The sequence below is a fragment of the Oncorhynchus keta genome, chromosome 6, assembly GCF_023373465.1.
Source record: "Oncorhynchus keta strain PuntledgeMale-10-30-2019 chromosome 6, Oket_V2, whole genome shotgun sequence".
Classification (NCBI taxonomy): Eukaryota; Metazoa; Chordata; class Actinopteri; order Salmoniformes; family Salmonidae; genus Oncorhynchus; species Oncorhynchus keta.
In genome coordinates, this window is record NC_068426.1 from 27,835,456 (window position 1) to 27,857,930 (window position 22,475).

The 22,475-nt window shown below is 45.4% G+C and overlaps 1 protein-coding gene across 3 annotated transcripts in view; it reads right to left on the minus strand.

Moving 5' to 3' along the window:
* Positions 1-50: 50 nt before the first annotated feature.
* LOC118385333 (tight junction protein ZO-2-like) overlaps positions 51-22,475 on the minus strand; it is a 44,378-nt gene continuing 21,953 nt past the window's right edge. The window contains exons 1-23 of one of the 3 annotated variants that reach the window (XM_052521216.1): positions 20,873-20,959; positions 20,356-20,409; positions 19,351-19,475; positions 19,138-19,240; positions 16,389-17,115; positions 15,839-15,942; positions 15,442-15,595; positions 14,366-14,477; positions 14,031-14,173; positions 13,803-13,887; positions 13,494-13,644; positions 11,342-11,450; positions 11,015-11,234; positions 9,663-9,847; positions 4,985-5,080; positions 3,959-4,038; positions 3,589-3,799; positions 3,289-3,389; positions 2,201-2,428; positions 1,903-2,004; positions 1,538-1,807; positions 1,053-1,138; positions 51-888 (exon numbers count right to left, since the gene is read on the minus strand). In XM_052521216.1, coding sequence (XP_052377176.1) covers positions 723-888; positions 1,053-1,138; positions 1,538-1,807; positions 1,903-2,004; positions 2,201-2,428; positions 3,289-3,389; positions 3,589-3,799; positions 3,959-4,038; positions 4,985-5,080; positions 9,663-9,847; positions 11,015-11,234; positions 11,342-11,450; positions 13,494-13,644; positions 13,803-13,887; positions 14,031-14,173; positions 14,366-14,477; positions 15,442-15,595; positions 15,839-15,942; positions 16,389-17,115; positions 19,138-19,240; positions 19,351-19,475; positions 20,356-20,409; positions 20,873-20,944 — 3,684 coding nt within the window. In that variant the 5' untranslated portion in view covers positions 20,945-20,959 and the 3' untranslated portion in view covers positions 51-722. Of the gene's footprint in view, positions 889-1,052; positions 1,188-1,537; positions 1,808-1,902; positions 2,005-2,200; positions 2,429-3,288; positions 3,390-3,588; positions 3,800-3,958; positions 4,039-4,984; positions 5,081-9,662; positions 9,848-11,014; positions 11,235-11,341; positions 11,451-13,493; positions 13,645-13,802; positions 13,888-14,030; positions 14,174-14,365; positions 14,478-15,441; positions 15,596-15,838; positions 15,943-16,388; positions 17,116-19,137; positions 19,241-19,350; positions 19,476-20,355; positions 20,410-20,872; positions 20,960-22,475 lie in introns of those variants that run through there. The other 2 variants (XM_052521217.1, XM_052521218.1) reach the window with 2 other exon arrangements.

Here is a 22,475-nt window from a genome sequence, read left to right on the forward strand (position 1 = left end):
ATCCTGCCTGAGGCTGCATTAGAAACAAAACATAGTCACCACGACACAAATGAAAGTTTAAAATAGATTTATTTGAGAAAGTCAACGACTCACTAGTTGATTTCAGCCGCATGAGGAGGACCATGAATCAAATAGTAGATGCATATACAGATGGTTGATACACCCTGGTAAAACAAGAATGGCGCATCTATACTGTATATGCCATAAAAATGTGATTGTCTCAGGTTGTATGTAAACTGGCATGTTTTGTCCATCACCTCAGAGCCTAGTGCTGACTGCTTCTTTCAGTGGTCTGACACTGCTACACTATAAAAGGCACTTTGTATGCACTGATCTCTAGTATTAAAATACACAAAAATGACAGAGTACAGTAAATCAAAGGGTATGCAATGAGAGATGACCCACCAACAGGCCAGCTGGAGACAGAGTGCCCCCATGTCTGTCCAGGTTTGTTACATTGAAATAAACAAGATTTAAAACATGTAAAAAGATAATATATATACATACACGGTTATAAAAAGTGTATTCGAACCCTATTGGTTTGGATAAATATGACTGCGGGGTTGGGAGGTTAAAAGGCATATATGCCATCCCACACAGTGAGGCAAACAGTCAATGTCAGGACACACCTGAATGGGATATATCGTCCTGCCAATAGGTGGGGCCACAGGACAGGGTGTTTGAGTAACCACAGTGAGAACAATAAGGTGGATCTGTCTGTCCTACATCTCAGTGTCTTTGTACTTCTGGGGGTTGCTGTAGTAGCCACGTCTGGTCTGGTTGGCCAGCTGTCTGCGGTACTCTTCCTCATCGTCGTCGTAGTGACCCCTGCTCTCAGAGTACGGTGGCCTGGAGGACGGGGTCTGGGGCTCTGGGTTGGAGCTGGAGCTGGACACACAGAAGAGCGGGAGAGACATTTTTGTTCATTCAGATTGTTGGGCATTGAGTCTGTAACAAAAAAAAGTATTGAACCCAACCTGACAGGCAGTGGAAAGTTAAGTAAAAATGCAAAATTTGTGTGGTGATCGACAAGGTTAAAAAGATTAACTTACCCTATTGGCTGTGGGCGGTTGTGGTTGGGCTTTGGTAGTTTCACTGGGACTGCATAGATGTCTGGGTGCTTCTGGGCTATTTCCAGCTACATCCAAGAGAGCAGGAGGAGTTTGACAGTTGTGTCAACGCACATACTGTACATTAAACATAAAGCAACATACAGTTGAAGTTGGAAGTTTACATACACCTTAGCCAAATACATTTAAACTCAGTTTCAGATCACCACTTAATTTTAATGTGAAAAGTCAGAAATAGTAGAGAGAATTATTTATTTCATCACATTCCAATGACTCCAACCTAAGTGTATGTAAACTTCCGATTTCAACTGCATGCACTTGAATATACCTTTTGGTACTTGAAATAAAACATTTAATCAGAATATATGAAATGATCACTTTTCCCTGTAGATCCATTTGGTTCTTTTATGGGCATTACATCTTACTGCTAGGGGCGTTACTGTCTGTTTTCCACCAGTAGTACTGACCCGTGCTTGCTCGGCCTCCTGGAGCTCCAGCATCCTCTGGGCTCTGGCCAGGTGGTCCATCTTTTCGAAGGCCTTCACCTTGCCAATGAATGAGCGGTTAGCCGGGTCCTCTCCCCCCTGGACACTGTGGTCCTCAGATGACTGGCCAGGGGCCTTTAGGGTGGGCTTGAGGGCCACGGGGGGCGGGGCGGGCTTGGACCCCCCGGCCGCGTCACTGCTAATGGTGCTGCTGGAATGGGAGTCATAGCCCCCCCGAGACTGCACCCTCACCTGGTGCAATAGAAGAGGATATTCTGGTCTTAAAAGCAAGCACAAAATGTGGTACAGGGTTTGAGAACTGAGGGTGGGGTTCAAGGGGGTCTCACCTTGGGGGGCTCAGGGACAAAGGTGGGGGGCGGGCTGGGGTCTCTCAGCACCTCTCTGCTCCCTGATCTCCTCATACGAGGTATGGGGGCAGGATGGCGTCTCTACAGGTGGGAATGGAGGGATGTACGTATGTCAACAAACACAGACTAGGTCAACACAACAAGTCAAAGATTGTTGACTGGCAATGAGAGATTAATGGAGTACATTTGAGAGAGACAGATGCCAGTCTCCATCTCTGACACTGGATGAGTGATTGACAATGAGGGCTAGTGATTGACAGTAGTAAAGCACACCCACCTCCTCTGGCAGTACGGGCTCCGAGGAGCGGCTGATGGCCGACACCGGCTGATGGGGCTCGTCCATTGGCTCGTCCAGCTCGTTGTCGGTGTAAGCCCCACCCTCGTCGGCCGTGTCGTCGAAGTCGCTGGTCAGTCGGCTGTCCATGCTCAGGTAATCGGCGCTCATCGCTGACAGGTATGACATGTGGTCATCATGGATATCCAGTTCCTCTTCAGAGCCGTCCAACTGAAAGAAGCAAGTTGGTATTAAAGACACTACATACAGTACATAAATTCACATATTCAAGTAAATAAATATGTTAGAAATTGTTGCGGTTGATATTTTTGTTCTCTCTGTGTGTGTGTACACACACCAAAAATATAAAAAAACGCAACATGCAACAATTTCAAAGATTTTACTGAGTTACAGTTCATATTAGGAAATCAGCCAATTGAAATGAATTCATTAGGCCCCAATGTATGGATTTCATATGACTTGTCACAAAAACAAAAGTAGCGGCGTTGATCAGAAAACCAGTCAGTATTTGGTGTGACTCATGCATCTCATGCAGCGTGACACAGCTCCTTCACATAGAGTTGATTAGGCTGTTGATTGTGGCCTGTGGAATGTTGCCTAACTCCTCTTCAATGGCTGTGTGAAGTTGCTGGATATTTTGGCGGGAACTGGAACATGCTGTCATACGTCAATCCAGAGCATCCCAAACCTGCTCAATGGGTGACGTACTACCAAATTCTCTAAAACAACATTGAGGCAGCTTATGGTAGAGAAATTAACATTAAATTATCTGGCAACGGCTTTTGTGCACAGGCCTGCAGTGCACATTTTAGAGTGGCCTTTTATTGTCCCCAGCACAAGGTGCACCTGTGTAATGATCATGCTGTTTCATCAGCTTCTTGATATGCCACACCTATCAGGCGGATGGATTATTTTGGTAAATCAGAAATGCTCACTAACAGGTATCTAAACAAATTGGTGCACAACATTTGAGAGAAATAAGCTTTGTGTGTGAAAATTTCAGGAACACTTCAAATGTTGCATCTATATTTTTGTTCAGTGTATATGTATTAAATAAAAACAGAGCTTACCTTGCCCTCACAGATCCACACAGCCCGCTCCTGCTGTGCCCGGATAGAGTCTTTCACACTCCCATACCACCCGTCATTGGCCGAGTTCAGGTCAACAGTTGCTGTCCAGAGAAACAAACCAGAATGATTGGCACAACAGAAACAAGAAATACAGCGTAATCATAGTTTATTACTGAAACAATGTGGCCACAATAGACCAACCCTAGTGTTTGGGCTTCATAATACTAGGGATTCACCTGGGGACTTGCATCAGTGACATGTACAATGCCATATACAGAGGAGCTGCTGTGTGTGACTGACCAGTGAAGAGGTGGGAAAAGGTCTTCCTCATTTTGACCGCCTGCTCGTAGAGTTTGCGGGCTCTGCGACTGGAGCCGGGCACAAGGCGGTTCCTCATGGTCTTGATGCCCCCCTTGCTGTCCGGGTTGAGGAACACCACAATGGGGTACCACTGGGTGTAATTCAGGGTGTCCACTGCCTTGGGAGTCACGTCCAGCAGGGCATGGCGGTCCTGGGGAGACAGGGTCAATGTGAGAGGGAAGCTGGAGAAGATGATGAGGAAGAGTAAGGTGGAGGATGATGACTACGGTGATGAAGGTAAGAGGTGGATGAAGATGATGGTAATGATTCAAATGGGGAGGATGAAGACGCCGGTGGTGGTCGCGTTTACCTGTTCGATGATCTGACGAATGGTATTGAGTCTCACCACACCGGAGGACTTGTCAGCGCCTGCGTCCTTGGGCTCGGTCTCTGTGTGGTCAAACAAAAACACATCAGCTTCTCACCAATACTACATAAACACACATGATCATAGAAGCCATAAGGAAATGCTCAATTTAGAATGCCCGGTCAGCGCAGGGTGAACATATTTGGAACTATTCCATTGAAATTAAAAATACTAAATTGAGCGCACCTAACGTAAATACATGATGCACCTTACATTTACGTTACATTTAAGTCATTTAGCAGACGCTCTTATCCAGAGCGACTTACAAATTGGTGCATTCACCTTATGACATCCAGTAGAACAGTCACTTTACAATAGTGCATCTAAATCTTAAAGGGGGGTGAGAAGGATTACTTATCCTATCCTAGGTATTCCTTAAAGAGGTGGGGTTTCAGGTGTCTCCGGAAGGTGGTGATTGACTCCGCTGTCCTGGCGTCGTGAGGGAGTTTGTTCCACCATTGGGGGCCAGAGCAGCGAACAGTTTTGACTGGGCTGAGCGGGAACTGTACTTCCTCAGTGGTAGGGAGGCGAGCAGGCCAGAGGTGGATGAACGCAGTGCCCTTGTTTGGGTGTAGGGCCTGATCAGAGCCTGGAGGTACTGAGGTGCCGTTCCCCTCACAGCTCCGTAGGCAAGCACCATGGTCTTGTAGCGGATGCGAGCTTCAACTGGAAGCCAGTGGAGAGAGCGGAGGAGCGGGGTGACGTGAGAGAACTTGGGAAGGTTGAACACCAGACGGGCTGCGGCGTTCTGGATGAGTTGTAGGGGTTTAATGGCACAGGCAGGGAGCCCAGCCAACAGCGAGTTGCAGTAATCCAGACGGGAGATGACAAGTGCCTGGATTAGGACCTGCGCCGCTTCCTGTGTGAGGCAGGGTCGTACTCTGCGGATGTTGTAGAGCATGAACCTACAGGAACGGGCCACCGCCTTGATGTTAGTTTACAAGCAGAAGTTAGGAGCACCATACTCACTGGCTATGACAAACTCCTCAGGCAGGTCGTTGGCCAGTTTCTCATTGACTGCGTCTGCAATGGGCCCAAACACAACCACTGGTCTCCTGAAGCCAGCTGAGGATCAAAACAGACACACGGTTAGTATCTCACATCTGTAATATACAGCTGAAGTCAGAAGTTTACGTACACCTTAGCCAAATGTATTTAAAATCAAATCAAATTTTATTTGTCACATACACATGGTTAGCAGATGTTAATGCGAGTGTAGCAAAATGGTTGTGCTTCTAGTTCCGACAATGCAGTGATAACCAACAAGTAATCTAACTAACAATTCCAAAACTACTGTCTTATACACAGTGTAAGGGGATAAAGAATATGTACATAAGGATATATGAAGGAGTGATGGTACAGGGCAGCATACAGTAGATGGTATCGAGTACAGTATATACATATGAGATGAGGATGTAGACAAAGTAAACAAAGTGGCATAGTTAAAGTGGCTAGTGATACATGTATTACATAAGGATGCAGTCGATGATATAGAGTACAGTATATACGTATGCATATGAGATGAATAATGTAGGGTAAGTAACATTATATAAGGTAGCATTGTTTAAAGTGGCTAGTGATATATTTACATCATTTCCCATCAATTCCCATTATTAAAGTGGCTGGAGTTGGGTCAGTGTCAATGACAGTGTGTTGGCAGCAGCCACTCAATGTTAGTGGTGGCTGTTTAACAGTCTGATGGCCTTGAGATAGAAGCTGTTTTTCAGTATCTCGGTCCCAGCTTTGATGCACCTGTACTGACCTCGCCTTCTGGATGATAGCGGGGTGAACAGGCAGTGGCTCGGGTGGTTGATGTCCTTGATGATCTTTATGGCCTTCCTGTAACATCGGGTGGTGTAGGTGTCCTGGAGGGCAGGTAGTTTGCCCCCGGTTATGCGTTGTGCAGACTTCACTACCCTCTGGAGAGCCTTACGGTTGAGGGCGGAGCAGTTGCCGTACCAGGCGGTGATACAGCCCGCCAGGATGCTCTCGATTGTGCATCTGTAGAAGTTTGTGAGTGCTTTTGGTGACAAGCCGAATTTCTTCAGCCTCCTGAGGTTGAAGAGGCGCTGCTGCGCCTTCTTCACGACGCTGTCAGTGTGAGTGGACCAATTCAGTTTGTCTGTGATGTGTATGCCGAGGAACTTAAAACTTGCTACCCTCTCCACTACTGTTCCATCGATGTGGATAGGGGGGTGTTCCTTCTGCTGTTTCCTGAAGTCCACAATCATCTCCTTAGTTTTGTTGACGTTGAGTGTGAGGTTATTTTCCTGACACCACACTCCGAGGGCCCTCACCTCCTCCCTGTAGGCCGTCTCGTCGTTGTTGGTAATCAAGCCTACCACTGTTGTGTCGTCCGCAAACTTGATGATTGAGTTGGAGGCGTGCGTGGCCACGCAGTCGTGGGTGAACAGGGAGTACAGGAGAGGGCTCAGAACGCACCCTTGTGGGGCCCCCGTGTTGAGGATCAGCGGGGAGGAGATGTTGTTGCCTACCCTCACCACCTGGGGGTGGCCCGTCAGGAAGTCCAGTACCCAGTTGCACAGGGCGGGGTCGAGACCCAGGGTCTCGAGCTTGATGACGAGCTTGGAGGGTACTATGGTGTTGAATGCCGAGCTGTAGTCGATGAACAGCATTCTCACATAGGTATTCCTCTTGTCCAGGTGGGTTAGGGCAGTGTGCAGTGTGGTTGAGATTGCATCGTCTGTGGATCTATTTGGGCGGTAAGCAAATTGGAGTGGGTCTAGGGTGTCAGGTAGGGTGGAGGTGATATGGTCCTTGACTAGTCTCTCAAAGCACTTCATGATGACGGAAGTGAGTGCTACGGGGCGTTAGTCGTTTAGCTCAGTTACCTTAGCTTTCTTGGGAACAGGAACAATGGTGGCCCTCTTGAAGCATGTGGGAACAGCAGACTGGTATAGGGATTGATTGAATATGTCCGTAAACACACCGGCCAGCTGCTCTGAGGGCGCGGCTGGGGATGCCGTCTGGGCCTGCAGCCTTGCGAGGGTTAACACGTTTAAATGTCTTACTCACCTCGGCTGCAGTGAAGGAGAGTCTGCATGTTTTCGTTGCAGGCCGTGTCAGTGGCACTGTATTGTCCTCAAAGCGGGCAAAAAAGTTATTTAGTCTGCCTGGGAGCAAGACATCCTGGTCCGTGACTGGGCTGGGTTTCTTCTTGTAGTCCGTGATTGACTGTAGACCCTGCCACATGCCTCTTGTGTCTGAGCCGTTGAATTGAGATTCTACTTTGTCTCTGTACTGACACTTAGCTTGTTTAATAGCCTTGCGGAGGGAATAGCTGCACTGTTTGTATTCGGTCATGTTACCAGACACCTTGCCCTGATTAAAAGCAGTGGTTCGCGCTTTCAGTTTCACGCGAATGCTGCCATCAATCCACGGTTTCTGGTTAGGTAATGTTTTTATCGTTGCTATGGGAACGACATCTTCAACTGCACGTTCTAATGAACTCGCACACCGAATCAGCGTATTCGTCAATATTTTTATCTGACGCAATACGAAACATGTCCCAGTCCACGTGATGGAGGCAGTCTTGGAGTGTGGAGTCAGCTTGGTTGGACCAGCGTTGGACAGAACTCAGCGTGGGAGCCTCTTGTTTAAGTTTCTGTCTGTAGGCAGGGATCAACAAAATGGAGTCGTGGTCAGCTTTTCCGAAAGGGGTGCGGGGCAGGGCCTTATATGCGTCGCGGAAGTTAGAGTAACAATGATCCAAGGTTTTACCACCCCTGGTTGCGCAATCGATATGCTGATAAAATTTACGGAGTCTTGTTTTCAGATTAGCTTTGTTAAAATCCCCAGCTACAATGAATGCAGCCTCCGGATAAATGGTTTCCAGTTTGCAAAGAGTTAAATAAAGTTCGTTCAGAGCCATCGATGTGTCTGCTTGGGGGGGGGGGGATATATACGGCTGTGATAATGAACTCAGTTTCACAATTCCTGACATTTAATCCTAGTAAAGATTCACTGTCTTAGGTCAGTTAAAATTAAGTGGTGATCCTAAGAATGTGAAATGTGAAAAATAAGACAGAAGGATTTATTTCAGCTTTTGTTTCTTTCATCAAATTCTCATTGGGTCAGAAGTTTACATACACTCAATTAGTATTTGGTAGCATTGCCTTTAAATTGTTTAACTTGGGTCAAACGTGTCAAGATAGCCCTCCACAATCTTCCCACAAGTTGAGTGAATTTTGTCCCATTCCTCCTGACAGAGCTGGTGCAACTTAGTCAGGTTTGTAGGCCTCCTTGCTCCCACACGCTTTTTCAGTTCTGTCCACACATTTTCTATAGGATTGAGGTCAGGGTTTTGTGATGGCCACTCCAATACCTTGACTTGGTTGTCCTTAAGCCATGTGGCCACAACTTTGGAAGTATGCTTGGGGTCATTGTCCATTTGGAAGACCCATTTGCGACCAAGCTTTTAACTGATGTCTTGGGATGTTGCTTCAATATATCCACATTATTTTGTGAAGTGCACCAGTCCCTCCTGCAGCAAAGCACCCCCACAACATGATGCTGCCACCCCCGTGTTTCACAGCTTGCAATCCTCCCCCTTTTTCCTCCAAACATAACCATGGTCATTATGGCCAAACAGTTCTATTTTTGTTTCATCAGACCAGATGATATTTCACTAAAATGTGTGATTTTTGTCCCCATGTGCAGTTGCAAACCGTAGTCTGGCTTTTTTATGGCGGTTTTGGAGCAGTGGCTTCTTCCTTGCTGATTGGCCTTTTAAGTTGTCAATACAGGACTCATTTTACTGTGGATATAGATACTTTTGTACCCGTTTCATCCAGCATCTTTACAAGGTCCTTTGTTTTTTTTCTGGGATTGATTTGCACTTTTCGCACCCAAGTACATTCATCTCTAGGAGACAGAACGCGTCTCCTTCCTGAGCAGTATGACGGATTTGTGGTCCCATGGTGTTTGTACTTGGGTAATATTGTTTGTACAGATGAACGTTGTACCTTCAGGCGTTTGGAAATTGCTCCCAAGGATGAACCAGACTTGTGGAGGTCTACAATATTCTTGGCTGATTTCTTTTGATTTTCCCATGATGTCAAGCAAAGAGGCAATGAGTTTGAAGGTAGGCCTTGAACTACATCCGCAGGTACACCTCCAATTGACTCAAATGATGTCAATTAGCCTATCAGAAGCTTCTAAAGCCATTACATAATTTTCTGGAATTTTCCAAGCTGTTTAAAGACACAGTCAACTTATTGTATGTAAACTTCTGACCCACTGGAAATGTGATACAGTGAATTATAAAGTGAAATAATCTGTCTGTAAACAATTGTTGGAAAAATTACTTGTGTCAGGCACAAAGTAGATGTCCTAACCGACTTGCCAAAACTATAGTTTGTTAACAAGAAACTTGTGGAGTGGTTGAAAAACGAGTTTTAATGTCTCCAACCTAAGTGTATGTAAACTTCCAACTTCAACTGTAACTCTGGTTAGACATGCTATATAGTTTGTCTGTGCATTCCATTATGAGAAAGTTCCTCATAAATAATTCAGTTGATAGTTAAGTTCAATCGAAAGTTTAGAACTTATTCTGTTCTATCCAGTCAAGTGGCTCTTAGACCACACCCCAACAGGAGATAGGAGTCTTTTGCGTTGGGAGACGTACCTTCTCGTAAGACCACCCTCTCGTAGGCAGAGAAGCGAGTGGTGACAGGGGTGGCAGTCAGATCCTCTCTGCTCTTACGGAGGTCCTTCTTCTTTGCCGCCCTTTGACCCCTCAACCTCCAGAAGTCTCCTCTGTCATTGGCTGTTTCGCTCTGGGCATTCTGCACATTCGACATTTGTTCCGCCCTGAGAAGCAGAGAACACCAGGAATCATAAAGTTCTGAGTCTCAATCTCACACACACACACACGGGTGAAAACTTGGTAATTCCATCAGACATGGTTAAAACTACTGTCAAGGTAGAGAACTTCTAAAATTGAGATCATATGAATTACTACATACGGTGCCAACTGAATACAAAACCAAATTAAACAAATACATTGTTATAGGCTACATACAGTATGATAATAGATAGGATTATTACACCTACATATTAACAGACATAAATTTTTAACATGATCCAAATATAGTCTGCTATAAAGCACAGCACTAATTCATTAATAACATTATGAGTTCCTATTTCACCATTATGAGTTCTTAAATATCCTAAGTTAATTATTTATTCAGGCCGCCATTGGCTGCAGATGGAATAGGAGTCTTATGACTGTGTAATTCAATTATGTATAAGTAGCCTCAATCATTGTTATAATTTTAACTATAAGTCAAAGTGCCTTAAAATCATGTAACACGTAGCCTACCGATTGCAAGGTGCAGCCGGTGTCCAAATATTGAAGTCTGATCCGCTCATTCAATGGGACATGTTTCAACGTCTGCCTTAAAATGTGTAATACAGTGTTGGGATGGTGACTTGGGAGAACTATGTGCGAGATGGGATCTTGTAACCTCCTGTCCAGCTTGTTAATCATCTCTTGAAGCCGTCTTTGCGGACTGTACAAATAGCAACCATGTCTTTGGCTATGTGATAACCTCTGTGATTTCTGTTCTGCAGGACGTTTCTTCGTAGGCCTTACACTTGAAAACGTGTCGGCAATCAATGCCTGTTTAACTGCACACTCTAAGCGGGGATGATTGTGATTGGCCAGCATGTGCAAGCCATGCAGAGAGTGAGAGACCCTGCTTGTGATTGGTCAGCATCCTCTGTGCAAGTAGAGAGTGAATGAACAGTCTAGTGCATCTCATTGGAGGAGGTACCGTAGTCTAGTTTTTGCAGTATTAATAGTGTCAAAAAAAGAGGAAAAAAATCATGGCCTCTTGCGATATGGATATTGCACATGTCAATAGCTCAATTTCAATCTGAATTTGATTCCACGTGCAGCCCTAACTCAAAACACTACAAGTTCTCCTGCAACAGAGTGATCAAATTAAGATCTTACATCTGTATGCGCACACACACCTGCTCTTGTTGGGGATGATGCCCTTCTCCAGCAGCTGGTTGTCTTTGTCAGTGCGGATGGCTAGCCAATTGCCCAGCTTGCCGTCATAGAGTGTGTCAGTCACATTGAAGATCTCCCCTCGGGAGAAGGGCAGGCTCTGGGGAACCTCTTTCTCATACTCAAAGTGGGTCCTGATGAAGAACGAGTCCCCCCTGCCCGATGCCAGGATGTCCTTATAGACTGGAACAAAGGACAGACACCACAAACATCAAACCACTTCACCTGCGACATGAGTTGAAATAAAATGACAGATGTGTCCTTGTCTACAGAGTGAAGGCGTGACTCACCATCAGGTTTGCTCTGAGCCAGGATGGTGACATCCTCTCCCTTTGGAATCTCCAGCAGGTATAGGACAGCATCCTCACGCACCATGTCCCTGAAGTCCATGTTGTTCACCTGACAGACACAAAGACATCAGAAGACATAACATTAGCGATCATATGTAAAGCACTCATGAACAGACATTAAAACCTCTTAAGGATCCGCACGTTTTTCTTTTTCTACGCCTAAAATGACATACCCAAATCTAACTGGCTGTAGCTCAGGCCTTGAATTAAGGATATGCATATTCTTAGTACCATTTGAAAGGAAACACTTTCAAATTTGAAAGAAATGTGAAATGAATGTAGGAGAATATATAGATCTGGTAAAAGATAATACAAAGGGGCAAAAAAGCCATTCTAGCTACTGTAAATTGGACAGTGCAGTTAGATTAACAAGAAGTTAAGCTTTCTGCCAATATCAGAAACAGTGGGGCAAAAAAGCATTTAGTCAGCCACCAATTGTGCAAGTTCTCCCACTTAAAAAGATGAGAGGTCTGTAATTTTCATCATAGGTACACTTCAACTATGACAGACAAAATTAGAAAAAAAATCCAGAAAATCACATTGTAGGATTTTTAATGAATTTATTTGCAAATTATGGAGGAAAATAAGTATTTGGTCAATAACAAAAGTTTCTCAATACTTTGTTATATACCCTTTGTTGGCAATGACAGAGGTCAAACGTTTTCTGTAAGTCTTCACAAGGTTTTCACACACTTGCTGGTATTTTGGCCCATTCCTCCATGCAGATCTCCTCTAGAGCAGTGATGTTTTGGGGCTGTTGCTGGGCAACACAGACTTTCAACTCCCTCCAAAGCTTTTCTATGGGGTTGAGATCTGGAGACTGGCTAGGCCACTCCAGGACCTTGGAATGCTTCTTACGAATCCACTCCTTCGTTGCCCGGGCGGTGTGTTTGGGATCATTGTCATGCTGAAAGACCCAGGCACGTTTCATCTTCAATGCCCTTGCTGATGGAAGGAGGTTTTCACTCAAAATCTCACGATACATGGCCCCATTCATTCTTTCCTTTATACGGATCAGTCATCCTGGTCCCTTTGCAGAAAAACAGCCCCAAAGCATGATGTTTTCACCCCTATGCTTCACAGTAGGTATGGTGTTCTTTGGATGCAACTCAGCATTCTTTGTCCTCCAAACACAACGAGTTGAGTTTTTACCAAAAAGTTATATTTTGGTTTCATCTGACCATATGATATTCTCCCAATCTTCTTCTGGATCATCCAAATGCTCTCTAGCAAACTTCAGACGGGCCTGGACATGTACTGGCTTAAGCAGGGGGACACGTCTGGCACTGCAGGATTTGAGTCCCTGGTGGCTTGGTGTGTTATTGATGGTAGGCTTTGTTACTTTGGTCCCAGCTCTCTGCAGGTCATTCACTAGGTCCCACCAAGTGGTTCTGGGATTTTTGCTCACCGTTCTTGTGATCATTTTGACCCCACGGGGTGAGATCTTGCGTGGAGCCCCAGATCGAGGGAGATTATCAGTGGTCTTGTATGTCTTCCATTTCCTAATAATTGCTCCCACAGTTGATTTCTTCAAACCAAGCTGCTTACCTATTGCAGATTCAGTCTTCCCAGCCTGGTGCAGGTCTACAATTTTGTTTCTGGTGTCCTTTGACAGCTCTTTGGTCTTGGCCATAGTGGAGTTTGGAGTGTGACTGTTTGAGGTTGTGGACAGGTGTCTTTTATACTGATAACAAGTTCAAACAGGTGCCATTAATACAGGTAACGAGTGGAGGACAGAGGGGCCTCTTAAAGAAGAAGTTACAGGTCTGTGAGAGCCAGAAATCTTGCTTGTTTGTAGGTGACCAAATACTTATTTTCCACCATAATTTGCAAATAAATAAATGTATTTCTCTCATTTTGTCTGTCATAGTTGAAGTGTACCTATGATGAAAATTACAGGCCTCATCTTTTTAAGTGGGAAAACTTGCACAATTGGTGGCTGACTAAATACTTTTTGCCCCACTGTATGTCTATGTCCTGGGAAATGTTCTTGTTACTTACAACCTCATGCTAATCGCATTAGCTCAACCGTCCCACAGAAGGGACACCGATCCCAAAGAAGACTAAGACTAAGAATTAACCCTTTCCCTACCTTCATGATCTGGTCCCCAGTGTGAAGACCCTCCTGTTCTGCAGGACTGTCCTCCTGAACACCTGCGATGAAGATTCCCACATCGTTTCCTCCCGCCAGCCTCAGCCCCACGCTCTCCCCCTTCTGGAAACGCACCATCACAGTGTTGGGCCTGGGCAACACACAATCCATTTAAGACAACAGGCAAGTTAATAACATTTGTACATTTCTATTCATAATCTACATTAGAGTACTAACTATGTTGAGTTAATAGTGAGTCTGTACCCTAGACCCATTCGCTGTAGATGTGTTTGTGGAACCAACACTTACCCGTATATCTCCTGATCCTCTATGCTTGGTGTCAGTGGTACCTTTGGGACAGCGTGGACTTTTGGGGCAACAGTTACTACCGGTGCTGTAAAAACAAAATGGAAATCATCATTGGTGAGCATTGCTACGATGGTAAGTTAACTGATGCACTGCTTATATAACAGATAAATGTGATAACGGGAAATAAAAAATGTCCCATATTCAGTTATTCAAAGTCATTGTGCTTACCTGGGGGTGTTTCCGGGCGGGGCTCCACCCTCTCTACTGGCAGAAGGGGCGTGTCCTCCACAACTCTATCCTTTTTTCGCGCCGGCATGGCGAACGGTGTCGGCATAGCGCCCATTTTAGCCAGCCTGCTGGGAGGTTCCTCCCTGATCGTAAAACACACATAATCCCATGGTTCTCAAACAGTACAACACAGCTACAGTAGGCTTTCATCTTCTCCGAAATGCCATAGTGATGGTGTACAGATACTCAATGTAAATATCACCTCAACAATATTATATGGTACAGTACATAAGAGTGATCCATACAGCAGGTGGGAGCAGAGGGTGACTGTTTACCTGGGTTTGTCTCGGAGCCTCTCATTGGAGGAGTGGGAGGACAGGTCTGAGTGGGGGGCTCGTCGGTCATCCTGTGGCGAGTAGGAGCGGTAAGACTCGATCTCCGAGATATCTGGAACACAAAATATTACCAACATCTAGTTCATCTTCAAGACAGATAACCCAAGTCGACTTTTCCCATAAGAAATGTTACATTTGGTATTAGTGGAGTGGAGAGAAACAGACAAACACAACAAACCACAGACAGATAAATTTCTTGCAGATACCCGTCACACAGACAAGCACCCCTGTTCTCAATACAGAAGCTGCAGTTCCAATCTTAGATCGCACATTTATTTGCTACATTTCAGACCATAGCATAATGAAATTCTGTCATATTCAATAAGTGGATTATCGGGGGGGGATTATATTCCCCTGCCAAGCGCTCACACACCACGTCCCTGAATGGACCAAAGTGGGTCAGAAGTCCCCGGGTGTGTGACAACGCCCCCCTCAAACGCTTTGGGTTAGCGCATCACCCCACCCTCCCATTTAATTACACAACCCAATCATAACCTGCACTTTGATCACGTGACAAATATACTGAAATAGAGCCAGTAGCCATAGAGACGGCCAGGTGACACTGAAGAGAACACGGTTCTCTTTTTCATACATTATTTCTATAGAAATGTGAAATGTTATTGATGGAATAGACTAAATATCATCAACACGGTGTCTGTTTGGCTGACATACATGGGTATACCGTTTCATAATCTCTCTATACCAATGACAGGTCAGGTGGAAGGTGAGTAAAGTTGAAACAAAACTTTATTATCCCTAAGGGGAAACTTTTTGTTGTTGCCAGAATCAAACAAAAAGAAAACAGACAATTCAATAAAACCAGATATGGACAGGACAATACAACCGAAAAACATACATTTTCATATCAGTAGACAATACAGTAGGTTAAAACACTCTCAATTAATAAGTTCTACAAAGCACTGGGACCGTTCTGAATCTGTCCACATAAAAAGGTATTTTTCCTTAAAAAGGAAAGGAGCTGCTGCCACAGAGACTGAGAGTGGAGGGTCTCTCACCATCGAGCTCAGAGTCGCTGTCTGCCAGGGGAGGAATCCTGACCAGGACCTGTCTCCTGTCTCTCTGCACTACCAGCTGCAGCTTTCCTCGAGACTTCTCGATCAGCTTCCCTGCATCGCTTAGAGACAGGTTCTCGGTCACTGTACCATTGATCTGACACAGAGTGAGAGAGAGAGAGTCAAATCACATTCATAGTGTATCGTAGCAAACACACATAATATCTGTAGCCCACTGTCTGAGACGGATCATTCTTAAGTAATATGTGGGGGGGAGGGGGGGGGGATAAATCCCATTATAGGCCAACATAACATGCAACTTTTAACGAGGCAGCAGTGAAACAACGCTTTCCCCCAGAGCAGAGATGAAACAGTGGTCTGTATGTGAGGCCCTTCCTACCTTCAGTATGATGTCTCCCTCCTGTAGGTTGCCATCCCTGCAGGCCAGACCTGTGCTGGTCATCTCCTTAATAAACAGCTGACTGCCCAGACGCAGACCATACTCTATAACACACACACAAAACACATGGTGTAAACATAAAAACATGGTTTAACTGATAGTAAACACTTAGCACAGGCTGTCTTAGAGGAATGAGCATAGTAGAGATATATCACTGTAAATATGGAGTGTTAGTACAGTATGTATGTATGTATGTATGTATGTATGTATGTATGTATGTATGTATGTAATATATATAATAATAATAATATATGCCATTTAGCAGACGCTTTTATCCAAAGCGACTTACAGTCATGTGTGCATACATTCTACGTATGTATGTATGTATGTATGTATGTATGTATGTATGTATGTATGTATGTATGTATGCATGCATGCATGCATGCATGCACGCACGTATGCATGCACGTATGCATGCACGTATGCATGCACGTATGCATGCACGTATGCATGCACGTATGCATGCACGTATGCATGCACGTATGTAGACCTTCATTGGGCCTGTTCTTCAGCAACAGCACGTTGAGGGGCTTCTCCAGGGGCTCCTGCTCTCGAGGGGGGCGGGCCATGGGGACTGGCATGGCGGTGGGGGAGGGTGAGCGGTCCAGACGCTCCCTGCTCCCGCTCCTCTTCATCTGCTCTTTCCTGTGGTCGCGGTCACTGGGAACACGTTCACGGTTACGCTCAAAGCTGTGGTCGCGACCATGGCTGCGGGCGGGACTGTGACCGGCCCTGTACCGTCGGTCGGGGCTGTTAGCGCGGTCCAGAGTGCGTTCACTACGGAAACGCCTGTCGGGGCTGGGGTCGCGGTCAAGGGCCCGTTCGCTGCGGTAACGCCGATCGGGGCTGTGGTCGCGGTCAAGAGTGAGGTCGCTTTTGTAGCGGCGGTCAGGGCTACGTTCACGGTCCAGAGTGCGACCCATGCTCCCGTCTCGTCTGTACTGCCTGTCTGGATGGAGGTCCCTCTCCACACTCCTGCCCCGGTCATCTCGACCGTAATCACGGTCAAAGCCCCGTCCCTGATAGCCAGCGTCTGTGTAACCACCCCTCTCCTGGCTGTGGTCGCGGTCTTGATGACTGCTGCGTCCGCTGTACACACTGCGGCGGTCCTGGTCGTAGTCATAGTCATCGTTGTAGTCATTACTGAAGACGCGGTCATCGGGGGAAGGGGCGCGTTTCAGCAGGTTCACCGGAACCTTCCTGGGCCTCTTGACCGTCTGTCAAAAACAAAGACCACATCAGGTACTGACTGAACCATCAGGAATCATTCAAAACTGTTATTTATTCAATTTGTATTAAAAAAAATGTTTGCTTGTTTAAATCAGGGGAATCCATTGAGACCAGGGTCTCATTTTCATTGGTGCCCTGAGGACAACAAATTCAACATGATTCATAAACATCATGCAGCCCATATACGTTTTGATTTAAAAGGTTTGTATATCATTCTTAACTATAAGGTGCCAAATAACCCTAAATTCTGTTCTTTTAAATTTGACTACATTTTATTCATGTTTCTTTAGACCTGCCCAAAATAAATAATGGATTTATTATATGTGTATATTAAAATAGATTTATTGACTTTTTAAAATGTAGATGCTCCCAATACCGAACCCCAGTGCTACAGCTTCTGTAAAATCCAGGAAACGAGACTTAACACCATCAGAAATCAGACATTGTGTCCTGTCTGACAGTTAATTCTCAAACCACTTGCAAGATGCCTGTTCCAGACCTATTTCAGTCAACCTTTGAATGAGAATGTGACGGCCAACAGTGTCAAAGGCAGCACAATGATGATTTTTAGGTCCTAAGCAATTTAGCACATCTAAAACAAGTGTAGCAGCTGAAACGGTGCTATGTCCGGGCCTACCCTCAGATCCCAAACCGATCTAATTGTGAATCTTTTGCCACCATAATCAAAACATTTTTTTTATATATATACAGCGCCTTTGGAAAGTATTCAGACCCCTTCCTTTTCCCACATTTTGTTACCTTACAGCCTTCTTCTAAAATGGATGAAATTATGTTGTTTTTTCTCTCCATCAAATCGACACACAATACCCCATAAAGACAAACCAAGCCATGAGGTCGACAGAATTGTCCGTAGAGGACTGAGACAGTACTGTGTCAAGGCACAGATCTGGGGAAGGTTACCAAAATGAAGGTCCAAGAACACCGTGGCTTCCATCATTCTTAAATTGAAGAAATTTGGAACCACCGAGACTCTTACTAGAGCTGGCCGCCCAGCCAAACTGAGCAATAGGGGGAGAAGGGCCGTGGTCAGGGAGGTGACCAAGAACCCAATGGTCACCGACAGAGCTCCAGAGTTCCTCTGTGGAGAATGGAGAAACATCCAGAAGGACAACCATCTGTGGCCAGACAGATGCCACTCCTCAGTAAAAGTCACATGACAGCCCGCTTGCAGTTTGCCAAAAGGCACCGAAAGGACTCTCCGACCATGAGAAACAAGATTCTCTGTTCTGATGAAACCAAGTTTGAACTCTTAGGCCTGAATACCAAGTGTCACATCTGGAAGAAAGCTACGGTGAAGAATGGTGGTGGCAGCATCATGCTGTGGGGATTTTTTTCAGCGACAGGGACTGGGAGACTAGTCAGGATCGAAGCAAAGATGAATGGAGCAAAGTACAGAGAGATCTTTGATGAAGTCCTGAGCGCTCTGGAGCAGGTTCTCAGGCTGGGTTGAAGGTTCACCTTCCAACAGGACAACAACCCTAAGCATACAGACAAGGCAACGCAGGAGTGGCTTCGAGACAAGTCTCTGAATGTTCTTGAGTGGCCCAGCCAGAGCCCGGACTTGAACCTGATCGAAAATCTCTGGAGAGACCTGAAAATAGCTCTGCAGCGACACTCCCCCTTCAACCTGACAGAGCTGGAAAGGAACTGCAGAGAAGAATGGAAGAAACTCCAAATACAGGTGTGCCAAGCTTATAGTGTCATACCCAAGACTCGAGGCTGTGATCGCTGTCAACGGTGCTTCAACAAAGTACTGAGTAAAGGGTCTGAATACTTATGTAAATGTAAAATTCAAGTTTTTAAATTTGTTTTAAAAAAATGGGAAATTTCTAAAAATCTGTTTTTGCTTTGTCCTTATTGGGGTAGTGTTTAGATTGATGGGGGGGAACACATATTTAATCTATTTTAGAATAAGGCTGTAACGTAACAAAATGTGGAAAAAGTCAAGGGTCTGAACACTTTCTGAAAGGACTATGTCAAACACTCACAATTTTGGCTACTTTTCCACACTTTCTGAGGGTCTGTACAGCGAAGGAGTGTGGCACGCTGTCCATGGGAATGGCGTTCACCTGCACCACCCGGTCATTCTCACTACAAAACACAATTAACATATGAGGATATACAAACTGTACACACATTAGCTCCTCAAAATGACAGAACACTTGATTTCTCATAATGACTGATTGACAAGAAGTACATACAATAGCAGGCCATCAGCGGGCCCTCCCTGAAGTACGTCAGATACCACTATGGACATCTCCCCGCTTTCCTCGTTGGGGTTGTCCCGCCCCCCGGACACTGCAATACCAAAACCCATCTTGGGGTCCTGCAGTGAAGAGGACATGTATTAGAGATGTTTTTGTATGGGTGTGCGAGTGCCTGTGTGACCTCATCTGTTCGGGTTAGTGTGTGAGTAAATGTATCTGTCTGTAAGTTTGTGATGAAGTCTTTATGTAAGATAAGCCATACATCCTACCTAGTGTTTAGGTGTGTGTGTGTGTGTCTCTCTCTCTCTCCTTGTTGTCTGTGTGATGTACCTGCCCCCGTGCTGACCAGATGAGATTAGAGCAGAGATTTAAACACCCCCATCTCCTCTCCCATCTGTACAAAAACATTCCCTGCTCCGCCCGCGAGAGTTTGGCCGACAGCGTCGGCATGTGAAGGTCGGTCGATAACTCTCTATGCTATAACCTACAGTCCCTATTCTGTAACGGCTAAAGGAGCATTACATTAGCCCGTTACACTCTCTCTCTATCCTCGCTAGCAGATTGTATGACAGCTGGATTTGGAAGGGTCAGTGATGTGGTGGTTAAAAAAAAGCAGCTTTATAGCCAGAGCAGAGTGAGTGGAGGAGACAATGAGCACGAGCGCCACACGATTAACTGTCCTGGGCAGATGTGATTGCATGCATGGCATTATTCCAGTCTGTGTGCTGTAGATGGGTGAACATGTACTAGAGTGCGTCAGATGTTCTGAAACACATCTTAAAAAAAGGACCCACGGTGTATTGCATTGTAATCTGGTGGTGTAGCTGCGCATGACAATTAGAATTCAATTCTGTTTTGGTTATAAAAGTACACATTGAAGTGTGATACAGTCGCAGTGAAGAGTGGTGTAGTGTGTTATGGTTTCAGTACTTAAACGGGTTGTATTGTGTAGTAATCCAGTGTGGTGCTGTGTGTGTGTTGTTGTAAAGCTGGACTCACCCTCTGCAGCGTCACTGTGTACTGCTCCCACACGGTTTCCTCCATGACTGGGCTCTATGGGAGAAGGACACGTTCCACAATGAACAGGAGATAACCATGTGTCTCTCTCAGTTCAACAGGACCTACTGAGGTGCACACTATTAGCTCAATCATGAGGGACCATGCCAAACATCATGCTCAAAATCTCACATACCCAACAGAAAGGTCACATAAGATAACCCTCCGCTATACCCGGCACAAACAAATTCCATGTTCCCAACCAATGCCCTCTGAGCACATGGTACAGTACACACCAAATAATCAGCAGAATCACACATGGACTACTGCTTCCGCACACCCTCAGCCTTACACGAACCATCCAATACAGTACACATACCAGCTGAAAACAGAGAACTTGACCAAAGTACCCACCCACATTTTAACCAACTGCTACACCCACCATGAAACACCTGCCGATCGGTCTACCTTTCCACCCAGAGACCACCTGTCTAACTAAAGCCAAGCTGAAGTCACTCACAAGCCCCTGGAGGATACGGATGGCCTTGTAGGTGTGGATCCACTTTCTGTGCAGGTGTAGGACAGTCTTCATGGTTCCTTCTCTGCTCTATCTACCTCCACTGACTATTTGCTCTGGCTGCCTGAGCTGCTACGCCACGACCTCATCCATTCCCACAGCGGCCACACCCTGCATTTATCTGCCTGCCTAGCTTTGACGTAAGCTCTATTTTGCTGGCCTACATTCAGCGCAAATCCCACCGTCCACAGAGTGTAAACACACAATTGCAAACGCGGCGATGATTAAATACACATGCACACAAAATAACGTGCATAGATGCACCGAGATAAATCGCACACCGACATATACGAATGAGTATATGCAGATGTACGTGGGAACGCATTTAACTCAAATAGGGTAAATCCATTTGAATTCAATCACTTTTTGACAGCATCCCTTTTGATTTAAACGGAACCTAAATTTCCCATTGTAGAAGTGGTCAGAAAGTGACTTTTTGGACCCGAATGCCAAAATATTCAAGAGATAAAGGTGCTCAAAGTTGACCAATTTTGCATACCCCATCATACCATGTTTTCATCACTGAAAAAGATAAAACGGTTGAAATTGATGGAATTTTAAAACTTACAAACAGGGTTGTCAAAATATTTTATATTGTATGTAAAACTATGTGACAAAAATTAATTTCTGAATAATTAAAATGTAATTTCACAATGTTTCAACTTCATAATCTCAAGCACCACCCCAATATCAACATGTGAAAATGGCACGTTTCTATGTAGTAAAAACAATATCCTTTCTCTAAGTGTTTCCAATGACATAATCAACCAATTCGTAGACAATTAGTAGGCAATGCCTAGTCACAAATGGTCCCCCCCCCAAAAAAAATTAAAAAATCCTATTTTACATTAGCTAACGTGTTCTGCCTGCCATTGGTTGAGACACAACATGCTCTTGAATACAGGGTAGGTGTCATGTTTTGGCTGATAAATGCACTACTATGGGAATAAAATTTACATTTAAACTTTAATACCTTAATAAGCTCCTTTCCTGAGGACGGCTCACCTCTCACAGTTCTGGGCGACTTTAACCTCCCCACGTCTACCTTTGACTCATTCCTCTCTGCCTCCTTCTTTCCACTCCTCTCCTCTTTTGACCTCACCCTCCCCCCCCTACTCACAAGGCAGGCAATACGCTCGACCTCGTCTTTACTAGATGCTGTTCTTCCACTAACCTCACTGCAACTCCCCTCCAAGTCTCCGACCACTACCTTGTATCCTTTTCCCTCTCGCTCTCATCCAACACTTCCCACACTGCCCCTACTCGGATGGTATCGCGCCGTCCCAACCTTCGCTCTCTCTCCCCCGCTACTCTCTCCTCTTCCCTCTGCTCAAACCTTCTCCAACCTAACTCCTGATTCTGCCTCCTCAACCCTCCTCTCCTCCCTTTCTGCATCCTTTGACTCTCTTTGCCCCCTATCCTCCAGGCCGGCTCGGTCCTCCCCTCCCGCTCCGTGGCTCGACGACTCATTGCGAGCTCACAGAACAGGGCTCCGGGCAGCCGAGCGGAAATGGAGGAAAACTCGCCTCCCTGCGGACCTGGCATC